Here is a 19,095-nt window from a genome sequence, read left to right on the forward strand (position 1 = left end):
ATGATCACTAAAAGAGAATCGCAGGATTAAGTAGTTGTCCACAAACAGCTATGCATTGGAAAATGCTTGTCTTTAAAGTAATTATGAGGTTTGATCTAACAAACACATTTTTGGGGGGGGGTGAACTATTCTTTTGAGCACACAAAATGATTCCGACAACAAATCACATTGATTTTAATAACAGTTGTTACATACCAACCACAGCTCATACTTGATTTTGTCCACAGGACACTAGCCATGTGTTCAACTTTAACGTGACACTAAAACTAGTTCAAAACAAAAGGAAATGTAATTTAAACCTATTTCCATCAAAAATAATTCTATGATCATTTTTCTCTCTTCACATTTCACACTAAAATCTATGGAGCTAAAAGTGGACTAGAGCAATATCAAAAGCAAGTGGCAGAAACTCAAGGCACTTCAAATTAGTTTGAGGGACTACACAAATATGTGGGATGAACATTGAGCCAACATCAACCACAAGTAATATGGAAAGCTACGCAGCGTGTATGAAAAAACAACAAAAAACAACAGAAAAGGCACTCTGCTTCAAATAAGCTGTTATAAAATGGAGGCTATGCTAACCAAGCTAGCAACATGCTCCTATGTCATACAGTACATACATAAAGTGCATCATACAGCCACTACTGGCAATGTCCCAAACATAAACTCTGCAATAGAGATAGGAGCTAAAGCTGTCTGTGAAAGCTCTCAGCTCATAACAAGAAACAAAACACACCAACATGTGACATTTTGAGAAATGGTGTACTCAGTCCATTGAACTATACACACAGTGCACAAAACATTAAGAACACCTGCTCTTTCCATGACGTCTGCCCAGGTGAATCCAGGTGAAAGCCATGATCCCTTATTGATGTCACCTGTTAAATTAGTGTAGCTGAAGAGAGGAAACAGGTTAAAGAAGGATTTTTTAAGCCTAGAGACATGGATTGTGTGTGCACCATTCAGGGAGGTGACTGGGTAAAACAAAATATTTAAATGCCTTTGAACGGGGTATGGTTGTAGGTGCCAGGCACACTGGTTTGTGTCAAGAACAGCAACGCTGCTGGGTTTTTCCACACTGTATCAAGAATGGTCCACCACTTAAAGGACATCAAGCCAACTTGACAACTGTGGGAAGCATTGGAGTCAGCATCCCTGTGGAACGTTTGACACCTTGTAGAGTCCATGTCCTGACAAAGAGGCTGTTCCGAGGGCAAAAAGGGGTGCAACTCAATATTAGGAAGGTGTTCTTAATGTTTTGTACACTCAGTGTATACATTGTACTGTATTGAGTATTGCTTTTTGGGATGTTAGTGTACACTCAATGTGCTCAGATTATGGCTTATCGTGATTGAGTGTGGTCAATATATTCTCTCTCGCATGCATTCACAAAGACAAAAGTGACATTCACAAGGGAGCCGGAACCATAGAATGGAATCCTTAATTCTAGGATTTGAATACCCGTAGTTCACAGGCAGTGAGGTCAGTGATAGTGGTCTGGTAAGTTTGAGGAAACCGATTCCATGCAGACAGGGGTCATTCTTCTCAACGTTGATATATTCATGATTCCATCCACCAATCATATCGGCATGTATCAGTGGACAATTAAAAAATATATATTTTGTCCTTTTGAACATGAATAGCAGAGCAATATACAGTATCTCTTTATGACTCTGGCATGTAGCATTCAGCCACATTTGTCTGTTTTCAATGGGGTTCTTCTCCTAATGTATTTAGGCAAAATACATTTCTTAGTGTAGAAATTAGGTTAACATGGGCATAAAAGATATTATTTCATGGAATGTGGGACTGACATGATAAACAAGAGGTGTCTGAACGCTAAGGATGTCAATGCTCTCTCCAAACGGGGCCCGTAGACTGATATGTTAAGGTTCACTCTATGTTTAGACATTCAGAGATGACGAGGTTTAGTAGTGCAAGCAACGCATGACATCAAACATAACGGGGGCAAATCAACAAAATGTCAGTTCAACAATGTGTAGGGTCAAATCTAAACTATCACAGAACCAAAATAACACACAAAACATGTATTTGATGTACCACCCCCACAAATACTTTCTGTTCTACTTTTGTTGAAGATACTGTATGCCAGATGGGCAGTATAAAGCAATGAGATGTGACTACAAGGACAATATTAGTAGACAAGCTAAAACATATGAGCTCTATCATTCTCCAAATATCTGCCAACCACCCCATAACAGCCTTGACCTTTATAATAACAGGAAATGGCATGTTAATCCCTGCCATCTTGAACACATCATTGACCGGCAGAATATTCCCATGCGCCTTGTCCAGTCATCGTCTGTGGCCATACCTACTATAGCCACAGGGTGGTGTTGTTTCGCTGATGCAGAGGTGCTGTAGTAGTCAAGCTTTGCGAGGTTCCATTTCTCGGTCTATGGATTTTCATATGGTTCATCATATTGCAAGACCCAATTATCCAATCGGCTTTAAGGTGGTGTTCGAGTCCCTCTCCAGGTTTTGGTTGTGTCTGAAAAGGCACCCTATCGGCTATTCAGTGCACTACTTTTGACCAGGACCCATATGGCTCTGTTCTATATAGGGTGTCATTCCAGACACATCCACTCTTTGGCTGGGAGACCACAGGATCTGGGGGCTCTGGAAACCTGTTTCATACAGAAGGTGTGGAACCAACTAACCCCAAGAACTAAACTAATGAACTACAGTACTAGCTACAGTTACCAGTTCATTAGATGTATGCATTCCTCCTACGTGGTCTGATTGCACCATTCTGAGTTGGATGTATAGTCTTCAAGCTTTGATTAGCAAATGGACTAGGTGAATCTGAGGACTGCCCTCAGTTAAAACATTTTTTTTATTATTATTATTATTTTTTCATAGTAAAGTGTCCTTGCAGGTCTATGCAAGGTCCCTCAATTACTCGATACACAACTTCATGGGGACAAATCAACCATTGAAGGAGTGTTACGGGATAAAGTGTCCCTACTCTGCTCCTGTCAGTATCATTGAGTCCAGTCAGATTAACTGGCAGCTGGGATGACCTGGGGGTGTTACTGAATAAAGTGCCCCCACCCAATTCATATTCTCTCTGAAAAACAGTGGCCAGGGTCTGTGGAAGTCTAAATGAGCAGCAAGGCAGGGGGTTGATCAACTATCCTGCCAACAAACTAAACAATGTTTGGAAGGGGGTGTCACGTCCAAAGCCCCATCCTCAGAATGTTTCAGTCCCAAGATCCTTGAGTAACAGTGATCACAGTCATGAAGGAGGGAGGAGGGGGTGAATTGAGGGAAGAGCAGAGTTGTCCCAGGTGGCTCAGTGCTCCAGCCGAGCGTCACACACCTGGGTCACCTCGATGACAGGCGGAGAGCTGCCTGTGGCAGGCCCACACCAACACCCTGAGAGACGCAGAGACGGGTGGGCCTCACACTTCCTGGAGAGACAGAGAGAGGGGAAAATTGAAAAGGTGACATGAATCGATGGACCAGTGTAGGTCGAGAGAAGAGGGGATGAACATTTCAAACACATCTCACTGATAAGACAGAGGTAACACATTGAGACACACCAGAATAAGTTCCAAGACCATCACTGCACATGTAAAAAGAGCTGTAAGTAAATACTCTGGGGTAAAGACGCACATGGTGGCCCACAGGTCAGTCAGAAGACATGGACAATGGTACTAGACACCATTATCATGATACCATATAATGTGAAGTATTCAGCACCTCCAACTACTGCACCCTCTCAGATAGGGGCTGCACAGCTGTGTAACATGGAGGGAAAAACAAAGGAAGGATATGGTCAGTGTCATTCAACTAAGACCACCACCACCCCCCCTGCTGTTGCCACTAATCCATCTACTGTATGTCCACATTGTCTGGCTCTGCAATTAACCATACACATAGCCCTTTAGACCAGGGATCAACTATACTGAACAAAAATATAAATGCAACAATTTCAAAGATTACACTGAGTTACAGTTCACAAGGAAATCAGTCAAATGAAATAAATTCATTAGGCCCTAATATGGATTTCACATGACTGGGAATACTGATATGGATCTGTTGGTGACAGATACCTTAAATAAAAAGGTAGGGCCGTGGATCAGAAAACCAGTCAGTATCTGGTGTGACCACCAACATGCAGCGCGACATCTCCTTCACATAGAGTTAACCAGGCTGTTGATTGTGGCCTGTGGAATGTTGTCCCACTCCTCCTCAATGGCGGTGTGAAGTTGCTGGATATTGGCGACAACTTGAACACGCTGTTGTACATGTCGATCCAGAGCATTCCAAACAGGCTCAATGACATGTCTGGTGAATATGCAGGCCATGGAAGAACGGACATTTTCAGCTTCCAGGAATTGTGTACAGATCCTTGCGACATGGGGCCGTGCATTATCATGCTGAAACATGAGGTGATGGCGGTGGATGAATGGTACAACAATGGGTCTCAGGATCTCGTCACGGCATCTGTGCATTCAAATTGCCATTGTGTTTGTTGGCTGTAACTATAACACCATCGCCACCATGGAGCACTCTGTTCATAACGTTGACATCAGCAAACCTCTCATTCACACGACACCATACATGGTGTGGTTGTGAGGCCTGTTGGAAGTACTGCCAAATTCTCTGAAATGACACTGGAGGTGGCTTTTTGGTAGAGAAATTAACAGCTCTTATGGACGTTCCTGCAGTCAGCATGCCAATTACACGTAACCTCAAAATTTGAGACATTCTGTGGCATTGTGTTGTGTGACAAAACAGCACATTTTAGAGTGGCCTTATATTGTCCCCAGCACAAGGTGCACCCTTGTAATGATCATGCTGTTAAATCAGATTCTTGATATGCCACACCTGTCAGGTGGATGGATTATCTTGACAAAGGATAAAATGTACACTAACAGGGATGTAAACTAATTTGTGCACAACATTTGAGTGACAAGCTTTTTGTGCGTATAGAAAATTGCTGGGAGCTTATTTTAGCTGATGAAACACGGGACCAACACGTTTATATTTTTGTTCAGTGTAGATTCAGCCGCGGGCCAATTTCTTATTGAGCAGATGGTCAGGGGGCTGAAACCTAATTACAAATAATTTGTAGACTAGAAATTGACAGCAAGAAACCCAAACATATATAATATTTGACTAAAACAAATATTTCAATCCTTGTTTACATTTGTATATGATCACATATATAGTACCAGTCAAAAGTTTGGACACCTGCTCAGTCAAGTTTTTTTTTAACATGGTAGAATAATAGTGAAGACATCAGAACTTTGAAATTACACATTTAGAATCATGTAGTATCAAAAAGAAAAAAGTGTTAAACCAATCAAAATATATTTTAGCTTCAAAGTAGCCACCTTTTGCATTGATGACAGCTTTAACACTCTTGGCATTCTCTCAACCAGCTTCACCTGGAATGCGTTTCCAACAGTCTTGAAGGAGTTCCCATAAAAGCAGCTCACATATGCTGAGCTGCTTTTCCTTCACTCTGTGGTCCAACTCATCCCAAACCATCTCAATTGGGTTGAGGTCGGGTGATTGTGGATGCCAGGTCATCTGATCCCTCTCCTTCTTGGTCAAATAGCCCTTACACAGCCTGGAGATGTGTTGGGTCATTGTCTTGTTGAAAAACAAATGATCGTCACACTAAGCACAAACCAGATGGGATGGCGTATCGCTGCAGAATGCTGTGGTAGCCATGCTGGTTAAGTGTGCCTTGAATTCTAAATAAAAATCACAGACAGTGTCACCAGCAAAGCACCCCCACACCTCCTCCATGCTTCATGGTGGGAATCATACATGCGGAGATTATCCCTTCACCTACTCTGCGTTTCTTGAAGAAAAAGCAGTTGGTGCCAAATAATCTCAAATTTGGACTCATCAGACCAAAGGACAGATTTCCATGAATGTCCATTGCTCGTGTTTCTTGGCCCAAGCAAGTCTCTTTTTCTTATTGGTGTCTTAGTGGTTTCTTTGCAACAATTTAACCATGAAGGCCTGATTCACACAGTCTCCTCTGAACAGTTAATTTTGAGATGCGTCTTACTTTAACTTGGTGAAGCATTTATTTGAGCTGCAATTTCTGAGGCTGGTAACTAATGAACGTATCCTCTGCAGCAGAGGTAACTCTGCGTCTTCCTTTCCTGTGGCGGTCATCAAGAGAGCCAGTTTCATCATAGCACTTAATGGTTTTTGCGACTGCACAAAGTTCTTGAAATTTTCCGGATTGACTGACCTTCATGTCTTAAAGTAATGATGGACTGTCATTTCTCTTTGCTTATTTGAGCGGTTCTTGCCATAATATGGACTTGCTCTTTTACCAAATAGGGTTATCTTCTGTATATCACCCCTACCTTGTCCCAACCGTTTGGCTCCAACACATTAAGGAAAGAAATTCCACAAATGAACTTTTACCAAAGGCACACGTGTTAATTGAAATGCAGGTGAAATGTAGGTGTCCAAACTTTTGACTGGTACTGTATCCCTCTATTCTGCATAGGAATACTGTGGAACAGATTTCTCAAATCAAAACCACTTGGAGCTGATTTGCTGGTGTTTAGTCTTTTATGTCCAATAATTAAAAATAAATCTTTGGGGGGGGCAAAGAAAATCACTCACAGGCCAAAATTGGTATAGTATTTATATGGTTCAAGGCCCATTCCTGTCTGAGTTTTAATGTTAAGTCAACTAAATAAAATGTTCAGTCTGGTCTGTAATCAATATCTCTAATCCGATTAGCCGAATGAGGTAGCCACCCGATGTCTTTCCTTTCCCAACCACTAAACACAGCTCTGTCAGTTCTGCAATCCTCAAGGCTTTGTCATTTTTCACTGGACAACTATTGAGGAAACACACTATGGCTTGATAGGACAGATATTAGTTAATAGATGATATTTTGCAATGCAGCTAGCTACCTTCACTACTTCACTAGCATTAGGAAAATTAAGTTTAGGGGGGTGGGGGTTGCTGTTTTCACAAAGGCTTTCAAGGTCATTTCTGTTTTTGAAAGTGAATGCTCTGGGGGAGGGGATACAGTAGTATACCGCTTTAAAAGAGACAATCCAGCAAAAATCAGCTAACGGCAGTTGAAGTCACAAGCACAGTTCACGTTGAGAAGATTGATTGTGATGGCCACTGCTATAAAAAAAGTGGCATAATGCCAGCTCTTCAGGAAGAGGGGTTGATCATCTGAAAAGACAGCTAACTGAATGAAGGGAGTTTGAGCATTATACAAAAGGGCTTCTCGATGTGAGTGTGCGTATAGTGCAGTGAAAAATCAGTTATGAGTAAGAACCACGGAACTGGTGAATAGTATCTTGAATAAATAAATCGAGGCAATGTTAACGGGATATAGTGAAACCCTGGATTGTGTGTGTGTGTGTGTCTTACCCGTTCTCCTCTGACATAATGTCCTGGTCTGCCTCGGCGGTTGATGACTCCACGTCTCCATCTGCGTCTACGCTGCTATCACTGCCCTGAGCTGACAACCCACTCTGGCTCTCTGGGGTCAGAGACTCCCGCTGTAACGTGTGCACACACACACACACACACACAGTTACACACCCTAGAAACACAATTGCAGTAAACCTGTGTGTGTCTGTTGTTCAGTACCTGAGGCGCTTCTCCAGAAGGTGGATGTGACGGTCCTTCTCCTCCAGTCTCTTCTTGAGGGAGCTAATCTCTCTCTGCTTCTCAACCAGCTCTTTCTGCAGACGATAGTTACTCTCCTCCAGAGTCTCACAGAATGCCTGGTAGGGGGGCGGGAGCGAGAGAGAGAGACAGACACAGAGTTATGAAAACATGACAGGACAACAACTTACATGGCAAAAAAATAAACAAGTTGGGTAAGTTGAGCCAAAGGAATAGTTGTTACTAGGAAACCATACACAATTTGACCACATATTTAGGAAGAGGTCATTTCATAGAGTCTGAAGGAAGAAACCACATGGAAAAAGTGGTAAGCAAGTTAGGTCCAAAAAAACAGATTTTCACCAAGTCAAATTAATCTATTGTGTTAGAGGTTTCATGATGCTAAGTAGATCGTTTTAAGATTGATGTATAGAACAGTTGGTCTCTATAAAATACAATATGCGGTACTTAACCTAGAATAAAAGTTATCCATCCTTCTAGCTGTGTGGGCTAATATAGTTTAAATGTTTGCCTCGGGGTAATTTGGGCCAATGGTTGAGCCAATTGAAAGGGTTTCCTTCCCAGGCATTATCACCGGGATATGAGGTAACACCAGGGCCTAAGGGTTTAAGTGTTTAAATGCTTAAAATTATTAAAAAGACAAAAGCAACTGTGATTGTGTTGAATTGTGTTAAGGAGATAAAGATAGACATGGTTTTAAAAAAGGTAGTGGTAATAGTTAATTCAGTACAGAAATGTGTAGGAGGCTTAACTTACCCTGTCCCGTGGCTCAACTTACCCCACTCTCTCCTAGTGGAGCACTTAGAGAGGAAGCCAAATCCTAATCCACCACTAACCAAAGACTGTAAAAGCTATTCTAATGACAGTTATGCTAATGGATGTATATACTAATTAGATGTGGTGCTGGCATCGGAGGCTCATTCCAGCTAGAGAACAACAAAGCCCGTCCCAAATTACTCCCAGGATTATGGGTCACAGAAACAAACACTGCAGAAACTGGATTGAACTGGTCTCGTTTGGGTCTACGTGACTTCTCAATAGGCTTTTTGTGAAAGTCGACCTCAAGTTGCATGCTGGTAACAGAAGATCGGTCTTACCCGGCTCTCCTCCAGACTGTCAAAAGGACCTGGTGGATCATCTAAACACAGGAACTCTCGCACTGCTATGCTGTTAAAGAGACAAGGAAAGACAGTGTTTTAATAATCAACAAGAACGTATCTTTCCATACCAACCAAGCAACTTCAGGGTACTCACACACAATCCCCCAAAAGACAGTGTATCTATGATGGATTGGGTATTGGTTTTGCTGTCCATGTCACCAGTATTGGTGCCAAGGAAACTAGACAGGGTATTAGAAAAGGTTTGTATTACAACGCTAAATACAGTTACTGTGTAATGTATGCTTTTAACCTTGACTACATAACTCTAATATAGCCTAAATAAAGTGTGTGTGTGGATACATTCAGCTGCTTCCATAGACGCTCATTGTTGTTGGCCAGGTGTTAAGTCTGCCTCTGGTCATGGGCAACCAGCAAGTCCATCAGTAAACTCAAGACTGTGTGTGTGTGTGTGAAACCTCAAAGCACTTGGGGTTTGCACTGCATGTTGAGACATGTTCACGGAGACACGCACCAGTTGGCAACGTCTTTGTGTGCCACCAGGTTCTGTAGGAAGGCCTGCAGGCCCAGCTGTCTGTCCTCTAGGAAGTCAGAGTTGTAGTTGTCTTTGAACCAGCGCTTTGGAGGCAGAGACAGTCTGAACCCTGGGAACATCTCCTTTAGCTGAAACTCACACACACACAGAGACAGGTTAGGCAGGGGAAAAGCAACACCGATACACACACACGGCATCTTAACACACCCAGTACACACACACACGTACAAAACACACATGGAAAAGAGAGACGAAGAAGCACAGGCTAATTATCGCAACACCACCACAAACACACCCTGAACAAATGTAACATTACATGGTTTGTTATGACCAGGAAAACCAAACAAGGCCTGTTTGCTCAACAGTGAAGGGAGGGGCTTGAGTTATTGATCTTTCAAAAACACATCCATGTCAACTCTGGAAAAACTCTTCAAACAATTTTCCCAAATTCCAGTTAACAAGTACAGAACATGCAGCCCAGTGTTCATCCCGTTAGGCCAATGCCCTTATTCACAAATCAGAGTAGGAGTGCTGATCTTGGATCCGTTTTTAAATACATATATTTGAAATCATAAATAACCCTGATCAGCACTCTTTCTTTGAGTCTTTGTGAATAGGTGTCCAGATTGGTTAGTTCTCTCTTCTAGAGCGAGAGCGACCACAGGAATGGCTGTGCAGCCTGTCCACAGCCTCTGTGTGTCTGATGGAGGGTGTGGCCTTTTCCTACCTCACCCCAGGCTACTGTGTCTAGTAGCAAAACCGGATTTGTAGGCGTATAGTCGACATTTAGCCTTCTGTAGTCTGTGTTTTATTACTGAAAATATTTCTAACAGAAATAGGGCATTGTTGGCAGTGTGCTGACTTAAGGATAGACTAGATTTAAGAAAAGAGTTGATTATATGGACGTCACATGAAGCACTCAGCTGTAAGACTTTTAAAAAGTGAATGATTATTATACCTAATCCACATAGTATTTCTCCCCTTGTCCATCTCTGACCTGTCCCGCTAGGAGTTGGCTTCCCGTGGCTGGCTAGACAAAGCTACTGCTGCTGTTGTTTGTGGAACACTGGCTCTTTGTGTGCTGGGGGGTGCTGCTTTACGGGTTCCTGACCAATTTTGTGTTTTTTTTTTTTTGTAGATAATGTCTCGGACATAATTTCCAACCACCGAACACACCTTCTGGACATTAGAACAACGATCGCTAAACTCAATTTGAATGACAATTTCTACTTCAACGAGTTGGCAGCTCTGGACGCAGTGTTGTCATGATACCGAAATGTTTACTTTGATACCAGGTTTAGTATCACAATACCACAAATAAAGGCATATTGGCCAAAGTCACAGAATGGCACTTGATCAAGATCATTACATTTGACATTTTAGAATTTTTGATGTATGCATTAATCAATCAAATAATCATACAATCAATTTGTATTTGTTACCATAAGAACATAACAGCAATATTTTTCTTGAATGGTAAATCTCTATTGATAAACTGGGCAAATCAAGATGTAGCCTATTCACAATACAGGTGAATGCATGTGTGACCCACCACCAGGATTCAGTCCTATGTATCAAAAATTTGAAATAGTATTTTTTACAGTAAAGTAGAGACTCAGAGCTAGAAAACGGTATTTCAAACACTGCAGTTGAGGAACAATGGGAAAGTAAATCTGCTTTGAAAGTTGATAAACTTGTAACCCCACTTTTGAGAAAATGGCCCTTGAATGTTTTGGTACACCTACTAAAGGAGCTTTTGTCTACACCCATTCAGCATCATTCACACCGTCTTAAGCCTTGGCCCTACCCATCTCTTTAACGGATTCACATGTGAGGGCCTGTGCTAAACAGTAAGCTAGTGAGGTAAACAACCAAAGATTTCAAGACTAAAAGTGGTAAAAGTAGTAGCCTACAATAAGGAAAAACTCCAGGTAAAAATAAATAAGAAGGTGGAAACGGTACAGTTCACGCTGACAGTGGCGTGTGCAGAAAGCAGCACACCGTGCTCGGGTAGCCGATGTGAGTAAGACTTTCCTACCTGGACAAGAGGAACACCTACAGCGTGCGTGCATCATCCCCTTCTGTACTCCTGGTTCACCCACGACTGCATGACTCAAACACAATCATTAAGTTTGCTGACGACACAACGGTGGTAGGCCTGATGGCCTATAGGGAGGTCAGTGACTTGGCAGTGCAGTGCCAGGACAACAACCTCTCCCTCAACGTCAGCAAGACAAAGGAGTTGATCGTGTACACAGTAGGAAACGGAGGGCCGAGCACGCCTCCATCCACATCGACACAGTTGTAGTGGAGCAGGTTGAGAGCTTCAAGTTCCTCGGTGTCCACATCACTAAGAAATTAACATGGTCCACACACCAACAGAGATGTGAAGAGGGCACGACAACACCTCTTCCCCCTCAGGAGGCTGAACATATTTGGCATGGGCCCTCAGATCCTCAAAGAGTTCTACAGCTGGACCATTGAGAGCATCTTGACTAGCTGCATCACAGCTTGGTATGGCAACTGCATGGCATCCGACCACAAGGCACTACAGAGTGTAGTGCGTACGGCCCAGTACATCACTGGAGCCGAGCTCCCTGCCATCAAGGACCTCTATACCACGCGGGGTCAGAGGAAGGCTCTAAAAATGGTCAGACTCCAGCCACCCAAGTCACAGACTGTTCTCTTTGCTATTGCATGGAAAGTGTTACCAATGCACCAAATCTGGAACCAACAGGACACTGAACAGCTTTTACCTCCAAGCCATAAGACTGCTAAATAGTTAACCAAATAGCTACCCGGAATATCTACATTGAACTCTTGATTCAACACATATGCTGCTGCTACGGTTTATTATCTATCCTGTTGCCTAGTGAATTTACTCCTACCTATATGTACGTATCTGCCTAAATTACCTCTTACCCTTGCACATCGACTCGGTACTGGTACCCAGTGTATATAGCCAAGTTATCTTTACTCATTGTATATTTATTCCTTGTGTTATTTTTATTGATTTTTTAAATCTCTGCATTGTTGGTAAGGGACCATTTCACTGTTAGTTTACATCTGTGTGATTTGACGTGTGATTTGATTTAGATTTGTATTACACACTGTCTATCCCAGGGTACTGACTATTACACACTGTCCATCCCAGGGTACTGACTATTACACACTGTCGAATACCCATACTAACATACTGTATACTACATACTTAATGAGCACACTACATGCTATTAGTTCATTTTAGTATACTGTAAACAAACAGTATCCTTTCAATTGAGGGCATTAGCGCCTTGCCAGTGACCGGAGGTTGATGTTGTTGCTATGCTAGTTAGCATAACAAATGACTAGTTAGACATTTTACAACTCCGGGTGTGTTGTTAAATTCAAATCTGGAGTGCCAGAGTGCACTCGTAAATTCAGAGCATTGTCAGATTGTCTGTTTGTAAATTCCGAGCGTTTCGCTCTCTGAGTGCACACTGGACGCTCCGCCAAGAAGTAGGGTTGATTTGAGCGTTCTTACCTTACGACGGCAGTCAAGCACCCAAGCTAACATTGGCTAGCTTCTTCCAGATACAAATGAGACCACTCTGACCATTTTACTTGCCCTAGCAGAGCCGGTTAGGCAGTTTTCATGTTATCAAGAGCATTGGTGACTAACTGCTGTTGGCAACAAATTACTTCTGCTTTTTTTGCAGACGTTTACTGACAACGGCCATATTCAACGGGTGTTGAGCGCTCGCAAATTCATTGTTCTGTGCTCTGAAATCGGAGTAGATCGCCAGAGCGAATTTACGAAAGCACCTGAATTTCAATTGAGAATGCACAACGACGATACCTTTTAGTTAAGCTAAGAATGCCAGGAATAATCAAACCAATAAAACGTTGGGTAGTTAGCTTATAGTTAATCTACTGGCAAGTTTGATGTATTATTAGCCAACTATCGTTAGGTTGCTAGCTAACATACCAGTAACCTACTGCTGTAATGATATGCCATGTGGTTCGTAAGGACAGCGTGGCTAACAAATTGTCAGCCAACATAACGTGTAAGGTAACTTGTTTGAAAAGTCATTACATTGTTCAACATTTTCTGAACATTTGTCATAATTAGATAAAGCAATTAATTTGTATCCGCTCCTGTTGTACTTCGGCTGCATATTTCCCTCCATTTTCTTCTTATGGGCCCTAAAGTACAGAAATAGTGTCCTCTGCGTGTACTTCATATTTTGGCGAATTTAGTACGACATCAGGGAACTTTTGGTATATTAACTATATCCATACATGACCAATAAGCATACTATATACTCAATTAAAGTCAAAGATTGTATGGTACGTGCGGTTAGTATGAGTATCCGAACACATCTACTGTTTCTCCTATAGTACTGATTATAACCCTGTCTCTCCCACAGTACTGAGTACTGTCCCTCCATGCGAGAATCTACAGACATAAACACATATTGTGTTAGGGCAATTGAGCACTGGATAGGCCTACATTATTGACAACAGTAATAGGGTTTGTTACTTAGACTATTCAGATGGGGTACAGATCAGGAAAAGTGGAAACCAGGGCATGTGTGTGATGATGAAGAGTTATGTCACATGGATGAGTTGTATGCTAGCTAGCAATGATGTCATAGATGGTAAAGTTTAGATACCTTTGAGTTTAGATAGCAGCCCATTTTTGACATACAGGAGGATAGTTAGTCCACCCTAATGTATTCATCAGACAAACCTTTCCTGCTACGAGGCCCAGGACAGTCCCTGGGAGGAGTAACTATCCTCGAGTGAGGACGTACCTTGTCGTTGAGTCTGGAGAAGTCAGTGTATCTTCTGAAAACCACCCAACTTTCATTCTGAGTCTTCCTCACCAGGACCTTATACACCTGCAGCAGGAGACCAAACACACACACACACACACACACACACACGTTAACAGCTCACCTTTGACCTTATGATAGCAGATATCTTATATTCAATTACAGTCATAGATTAACAAGGTTTCCTTCAAAACCAAACCAGCACAGTGCACCGGAGACTGAATCTGAATCTGAATTTTTCTCAATATCAGTAAAGACGTATAATAGAAGCTTAGTTATACAATATGGATGTGAGCTTGCTTTCTAGAAGAGCCTACTTTCTCCCTTTCATAACCAATGTCTTTAAGAAAGTCAGACATTTAGTGTTTCTTCATCTTGTCCATCTCTGACCCTGTTCAGACATTTCAAACCACAGGCATTCAGAACACACTGCCTGCGTCACGAATGGCACCATATTCCCTAAATAGGGAATACATGTGCCATTTGGGATACAATCCCACTGATTTGGGGTTTTATGGAACACCTTTCATGCCGAAAGCTATTCTAAGCATGACGGCTCAGAGATAAGCATTTATAAGTCCAACTCCTTGGGTTTGGTTAGAGCGGTGTGTCTGAGTGAAAGGATAGACTGAAGAGAAGGTGATCCAGCCAAGGCTCACAAGAACACACTGGCACTAACATCAAATGGGTTAACAGGAACTTGGAAGCCAGGAAAATAAAGGAGCAGACAGTACCTAACCGACAACAGGGACACCATGCAAAAGAAAGACTAATAGGTGTAAATATAACAGAAACCCTGGCATCATCATGTGTACATTATGTCCACAAACTGAGGTTATGGCCCAATTGGCACCCTATTCACTATAGTGCACTGTGTTTGATCAGGGGCTCTGGTAAGTGCACTTTATAGGAAACCATTTTGGAGTTACACTAAGCAGTTGTGTACTTGCAGCAAATGATGCAGTCTATTTTAGATAGTGTTAAGGGAAAGCAGTGGGAATGCAGAAGCCATTTTAGGAGTGAGTTAATTACTGGACTTGACCTTTAAATCAATGACTGAAGTCTTCAGCAGCATATTCTGATTCCTTTTAATTAAAGTGCTGCTGGAGAGTGAAATTACAACGCCTGTTTGAGTGGAAGGGGCAGTACACTGCAGTACCAATCTGCAACTAGGCTAGATCATGAATACAACTTGAAGCCATGAGCAGCAAACACTTTATACAATAGTGTTAGGCCTTCAATACAATTAATGTTGCAAACTATAAATGAGAGAGAAGAATGTGCAACCACTCAGTTGTTTTGAGTCAAATCCTTATTCTGCTGTATCATCGTCCATCTGTACTGGATGAGAGGGGTGCAGGGGTTTAACAAATGGTCATTGATGGCAGGGCTGATGTATTGAGATCGTGATCAGCATGATTTCACATTCCAACACATCCCTCAGTCGCTCCTATTAACCTCCAACAGTTCCCACACCTCTCGCCATATAGTTGCCACTTTTGGCTGCCGCTAATAATCTGTTTCTGATCCAATGGCACCTCCATCTCCCTAACACGCCTAAACATCTGTCCAGACAGCAGGAACAGTACAGGGCTTCTAATCCCATCTACGGGAACAAATACAGGGGGAGAAGGCAGACTACAGACAATCCACAGACTACCCATTGACAACAGAGTGACTATGCGTAGACTACAAACTATCCACAGCGATCTATAGCATAAATTTTGTTTGTGAGTGTTGACCAGACCTTAGCCACCTGGGATAAACTCTAAACACACAGGAAATAGCCTTGGGGGGGGTCATGAGCTGGATTTGGGGACACAACAGTCAGGAAACAAACAGACTAGCCAGACCATGATAAATGAATGGTAATGTAGCCTAACCAAAGCCAACTGGTCATTTGTGCCACTTGGTGCTTAGCCCAGAGCTTAAAGGGATACTTCGGGATTTTGGCAATGAGTTCCAATATCTACTTCCCCAGAGTGAGATGAACTTGTGGATATGATTTTTATGTCTCTGTGTCCAGTATGGAGGAAGTTAAAGGTAGTTGACAACTACCATGCTTCTACACCTGCATTGCTTGCAGTTTGGGGTTTTATGCTGGGTTTCTGTACAGCACTTTGAGATATCAGCTGATGTACGAAGGGCTATATAAATAAATTTGATTTGATTTAGTTTCATGAGACAATGCTAACTAGCATAAGCGCAATGACTGGAAGTCTATGGGTATCTGCTAGCATGCCAAAATCTCAAAGTATCCCTTTAAAAAAGTTCCAGTAATGACATTAACGACATTCCCAACCAGTCCAGGCATCAAAACAGAAAGGAAGGATATTTCAAATGACTTGCAACTTGGGAAAAAGTGGTTAAAATAAGGACAACATTTTTGCTGACTAGTTGAGTTTGGCATACAGCTTCCTGCTGGTCCCAGTCTCCCTGGCATGTTTGAATTGCATAGCCTGGTCCCAGATCTGTGCTATAAAGCCAACTCCTTGCATGACAATAGGCAAGACAACACAAAGATCTAGGACCAAGCGAAGAATTGCCTCCCTCTCGCTCTCTCACCGTCAACTTGGCCCGCTCCTCCATGACCTCGTAGCCTAGCACGGTGGGGGTGATGGGCCTCTCTTCCCAGGCTGAGGACCCTGGAGGTCCTGGTGGTGATTCCTGATCCATGTTCGTCCGGGAGGAGGTGGAGTACTCCACCGTGGGGTCCAGCCCCAGCCCGTTCAGCCTGGCCCGGGTCACTGGGCTCTGACACTGCAACAGGGAGGGTGGAGAAGTGAAGCAGCAGCCTCTCTCTGAGCTTTGGGATCGAGGCCCTCCGACTCGATTCCCTCTCCTCCCAGGGTCACGGCCAGGGCCCAGGATCTCATCCCCGGGGCCTCTAGTGGAGGAGGACTCAGAGCTGCTGGAGACACTGTTCAAAGATGAGGTCCTCTGAGGGCCCCGCCTGGGCTTCCCATTGGCCCCTGGCAGGGTCCTATCTCTGATGGAGACAGGTACAGGCACGAAGGGCGAGGACATCTGGCTGGGCTGTCAGTGTCCTCCCTCTGGTTGTCAGATACCCCAACCCTCCTCACCCACCTCTACCGCCAAACTCTTACTCTCACAGCCTTGCAAACTGGCAGGGCAGCAGGTCAGCATAGGAGGCGCTGGTGAAAAAAAGACAGGGCCAGTACTCACTCTCGCTCTAGGATCCAGCACCCTATAAAAAAAATAGATACAGAAAATAAAACTGACTTATCATCCCACCTTTTGCTTGCTGATCATAAGGACGCAGCATACATTGATCACGTTATTAAATACAGTATTGTCCCCTGAATGAGGCCAACTCTTTGCAAATTACAACCAAGAGGCACATAAATTATTGATAAAGCCAGACGTCATTTATAATTGATAGATGTGTGTATGACTAAAATGCATGGGGGGGTCTAGGTGAGAATGGTCCCTTGCACATAAAATAAGCTTTCATTCAGCCTGAAACTGTATCGATTGTCTGGTGTCTGTCTGACAGAGCTCCCTGCCAGTCAATGTCTGCATCGCAAATAACACCCTATTTCCTATATACTGCACCAGTTTTGACCAGGACACATAGGTAATGCACTACAATGGAATTAGGGTGGCATTTGGGAAACACATAATGACAGAGCACTAATTGAGCATGGTAGAGTAAGTCAGTGGAGTGTGTCTGGTCTTTATAGATTAAAAGACTAGGCTGAAAATACATGTGACAAACATCCCAGTTTTATTGTGTTGCTGTAGAAAATGCAGAATAGATCAATGTCTTCCTAGCTATGTCCTGGTTGCTTTGTTCACAACAGCACACCACATAACTAGATGGCCACAGTGTCGTGTGTGTGTCTCACACACACACACACACACACACACCATTTCATTTCATTTAACCTCATAAGGAGCTTCATATTACGAGCCTTTGGACTGTTTTATCTCCACGCGGAAAAGTCAGGACCCAATTTTAGCTGCAGATGTGATCTTGCCTAAGCCTGTGATGTGTAATGAGCTTCTTGTTGACTGTAAAACAGAACCCATGTAGGGAGGTGAAGAGGAGTTGTAAACATGAAAGGCTCTCTCCATAATGAGGCGCCTTGGCGGAGTACCGATTGTTTAAAATGGCAAGCTTTTGTTCAAGCTGGAGCAAAGGTTACATCACTGAAAACGAGGTAGAGTTAACGCCATCATTATTTAGCTAACGAACTTGCCATTTAATTCGCATAATAGCTATTCAGCAAGCGTATCACCTGGCTAGGCTAACGTTAGCTACTAGCTAGCATCAAGCCAGTTAACGTTACCGCAGACACTTTTTGCTTGATTCAACAGCACAGAAGAACGAGATCGGCATAACGTTACTCACCGCAGGATGTTCTCGCTCCACGTTCAGTTGCTTCATCATAGATGTTAACATTTCTGGTTGTTTATAGTGAAAGATATCCTACTTGCTTTTGCCAACTGTCATACGCAAGACTAGTATACAACGCCGACTACAGTCCCTCCAGAAAAAATGGACGTCATCACGCATATGCCCTGACGCGTCAACAAATCTTTGCCCAAATATATATATTTTTTAAAGGGGGGTGTAAAGCAAATATAGGCTGCATATCTATGGCTTTGGTACGGTATAAGAAACAGTGAATTATAATGCAAGAGAGTGTTATAAAAATCATAACAAATGTTAATTGGTATGGTATTTGGGTGTACAATAGTATTTTGCACAAAGAATTGAACTGAAGTGCACAAAGGACATTTCTGTTCAATCACTGCAAAACATCAGTTACTTATGTTTCCTTTACAAAGTAATGAACACTGATGGAAATTGGTGAACGCACTGTTGGATTTAATAACCGTTCAGGAATCCCTCTTACCGAATAAAGTTGGGGCAAGAAGGTAGGCTGAAGGCTGCACAGCAATCTGACTGACCAATGGCTATGACAGTCATTGCCTA

At 42.8% G+C, this 19,095-nt stretch overlaps 1 protein-coding gene across 2 annotated transcripts; it reads right to left on the reverse strand.

The window, feature by feature from the left end:
- Nucleotides 1–150: 150 nt before the first annotated feature.
- Nucleotides 151–18,676, reverse strand: snx16 (sorting nexin 16). Of its 2 annotated transcripts, none has more exons than XR_006079051.1 (8): nt 18,508–18,675; nt 16,698–17,340; nt 14,112–14,198; nt 9,295–9,443; nt 8,760–8,829; nt 7,624–7,760; nt 7,402–7,532; nt 151–3,437 (listed from the first exon to the last, which is right to left on the reverse strand). XR_006079051.1 is itself a non-coding variant. In XM_042299024.1 (8 exons), the coding sequence occupies exons 2-8, from the start codon at nt 17,157–17,159 to the stop codon at nt 7,398–7,400; spliced, it is 1,041 nt and encodes a 346-aa protein (XP_042154958.1). In that variant the 5' UTR covers nt 17,160–17,340; nt 18,508–18,676. The 2 variants fall into 2 exon arrangements, 1 of the variants encoding a protein (XP_042154958.1); XM_042299024.1 differs by lacking the exon at nt 151–3,437 and adding an exon at nt 7,576 and having other exon boundaries at nt 7,398–7,532; nt 18,508–18,676.
- Between the last annotated feature and the right edge of the window lie 419 nt (nt 18,677–19,095).

Source organism: Oncorhynchus tshawytscha, linkage group LG16 (assembly GCF_018296145.1).
Source record: "Oncorhynchus tshawytscha isolate Ot180627B linkage group LG16, Otsh_v2.0, whole genome shotgun sequence".
Lineage (NCBI taxonomy): Eukaryota > Metazoa > Chordata > Actinopteri > Salmoniformes > Salmonidae > Oncorhynchus > Oncorhynchus tshawytscha.

Coding starts and splice junctions, on each gene's coding strand:
- snx16 (XM_042299024.1), bottom strand. CDS start 17,159: ATGTCCTCGCCCTTCGTGCCTGTACCTGTCTCCATCAGAGATAGGACC. Junction 14,199..16,697: donor AGGAGCGGGCCAAGTTGACG/GTGAGAGAGCGA, acceptor CTCCTGCTGCAG/GTGTATAAGGTCCTGGTGAG. Junction 8,830..9,294: donor CACAAAGACGTTGCCAACTG/GTGCGTGTCTCC, acceptor TCTCTTTAACAG/CATAGCAGTGCGAGAGTTCC.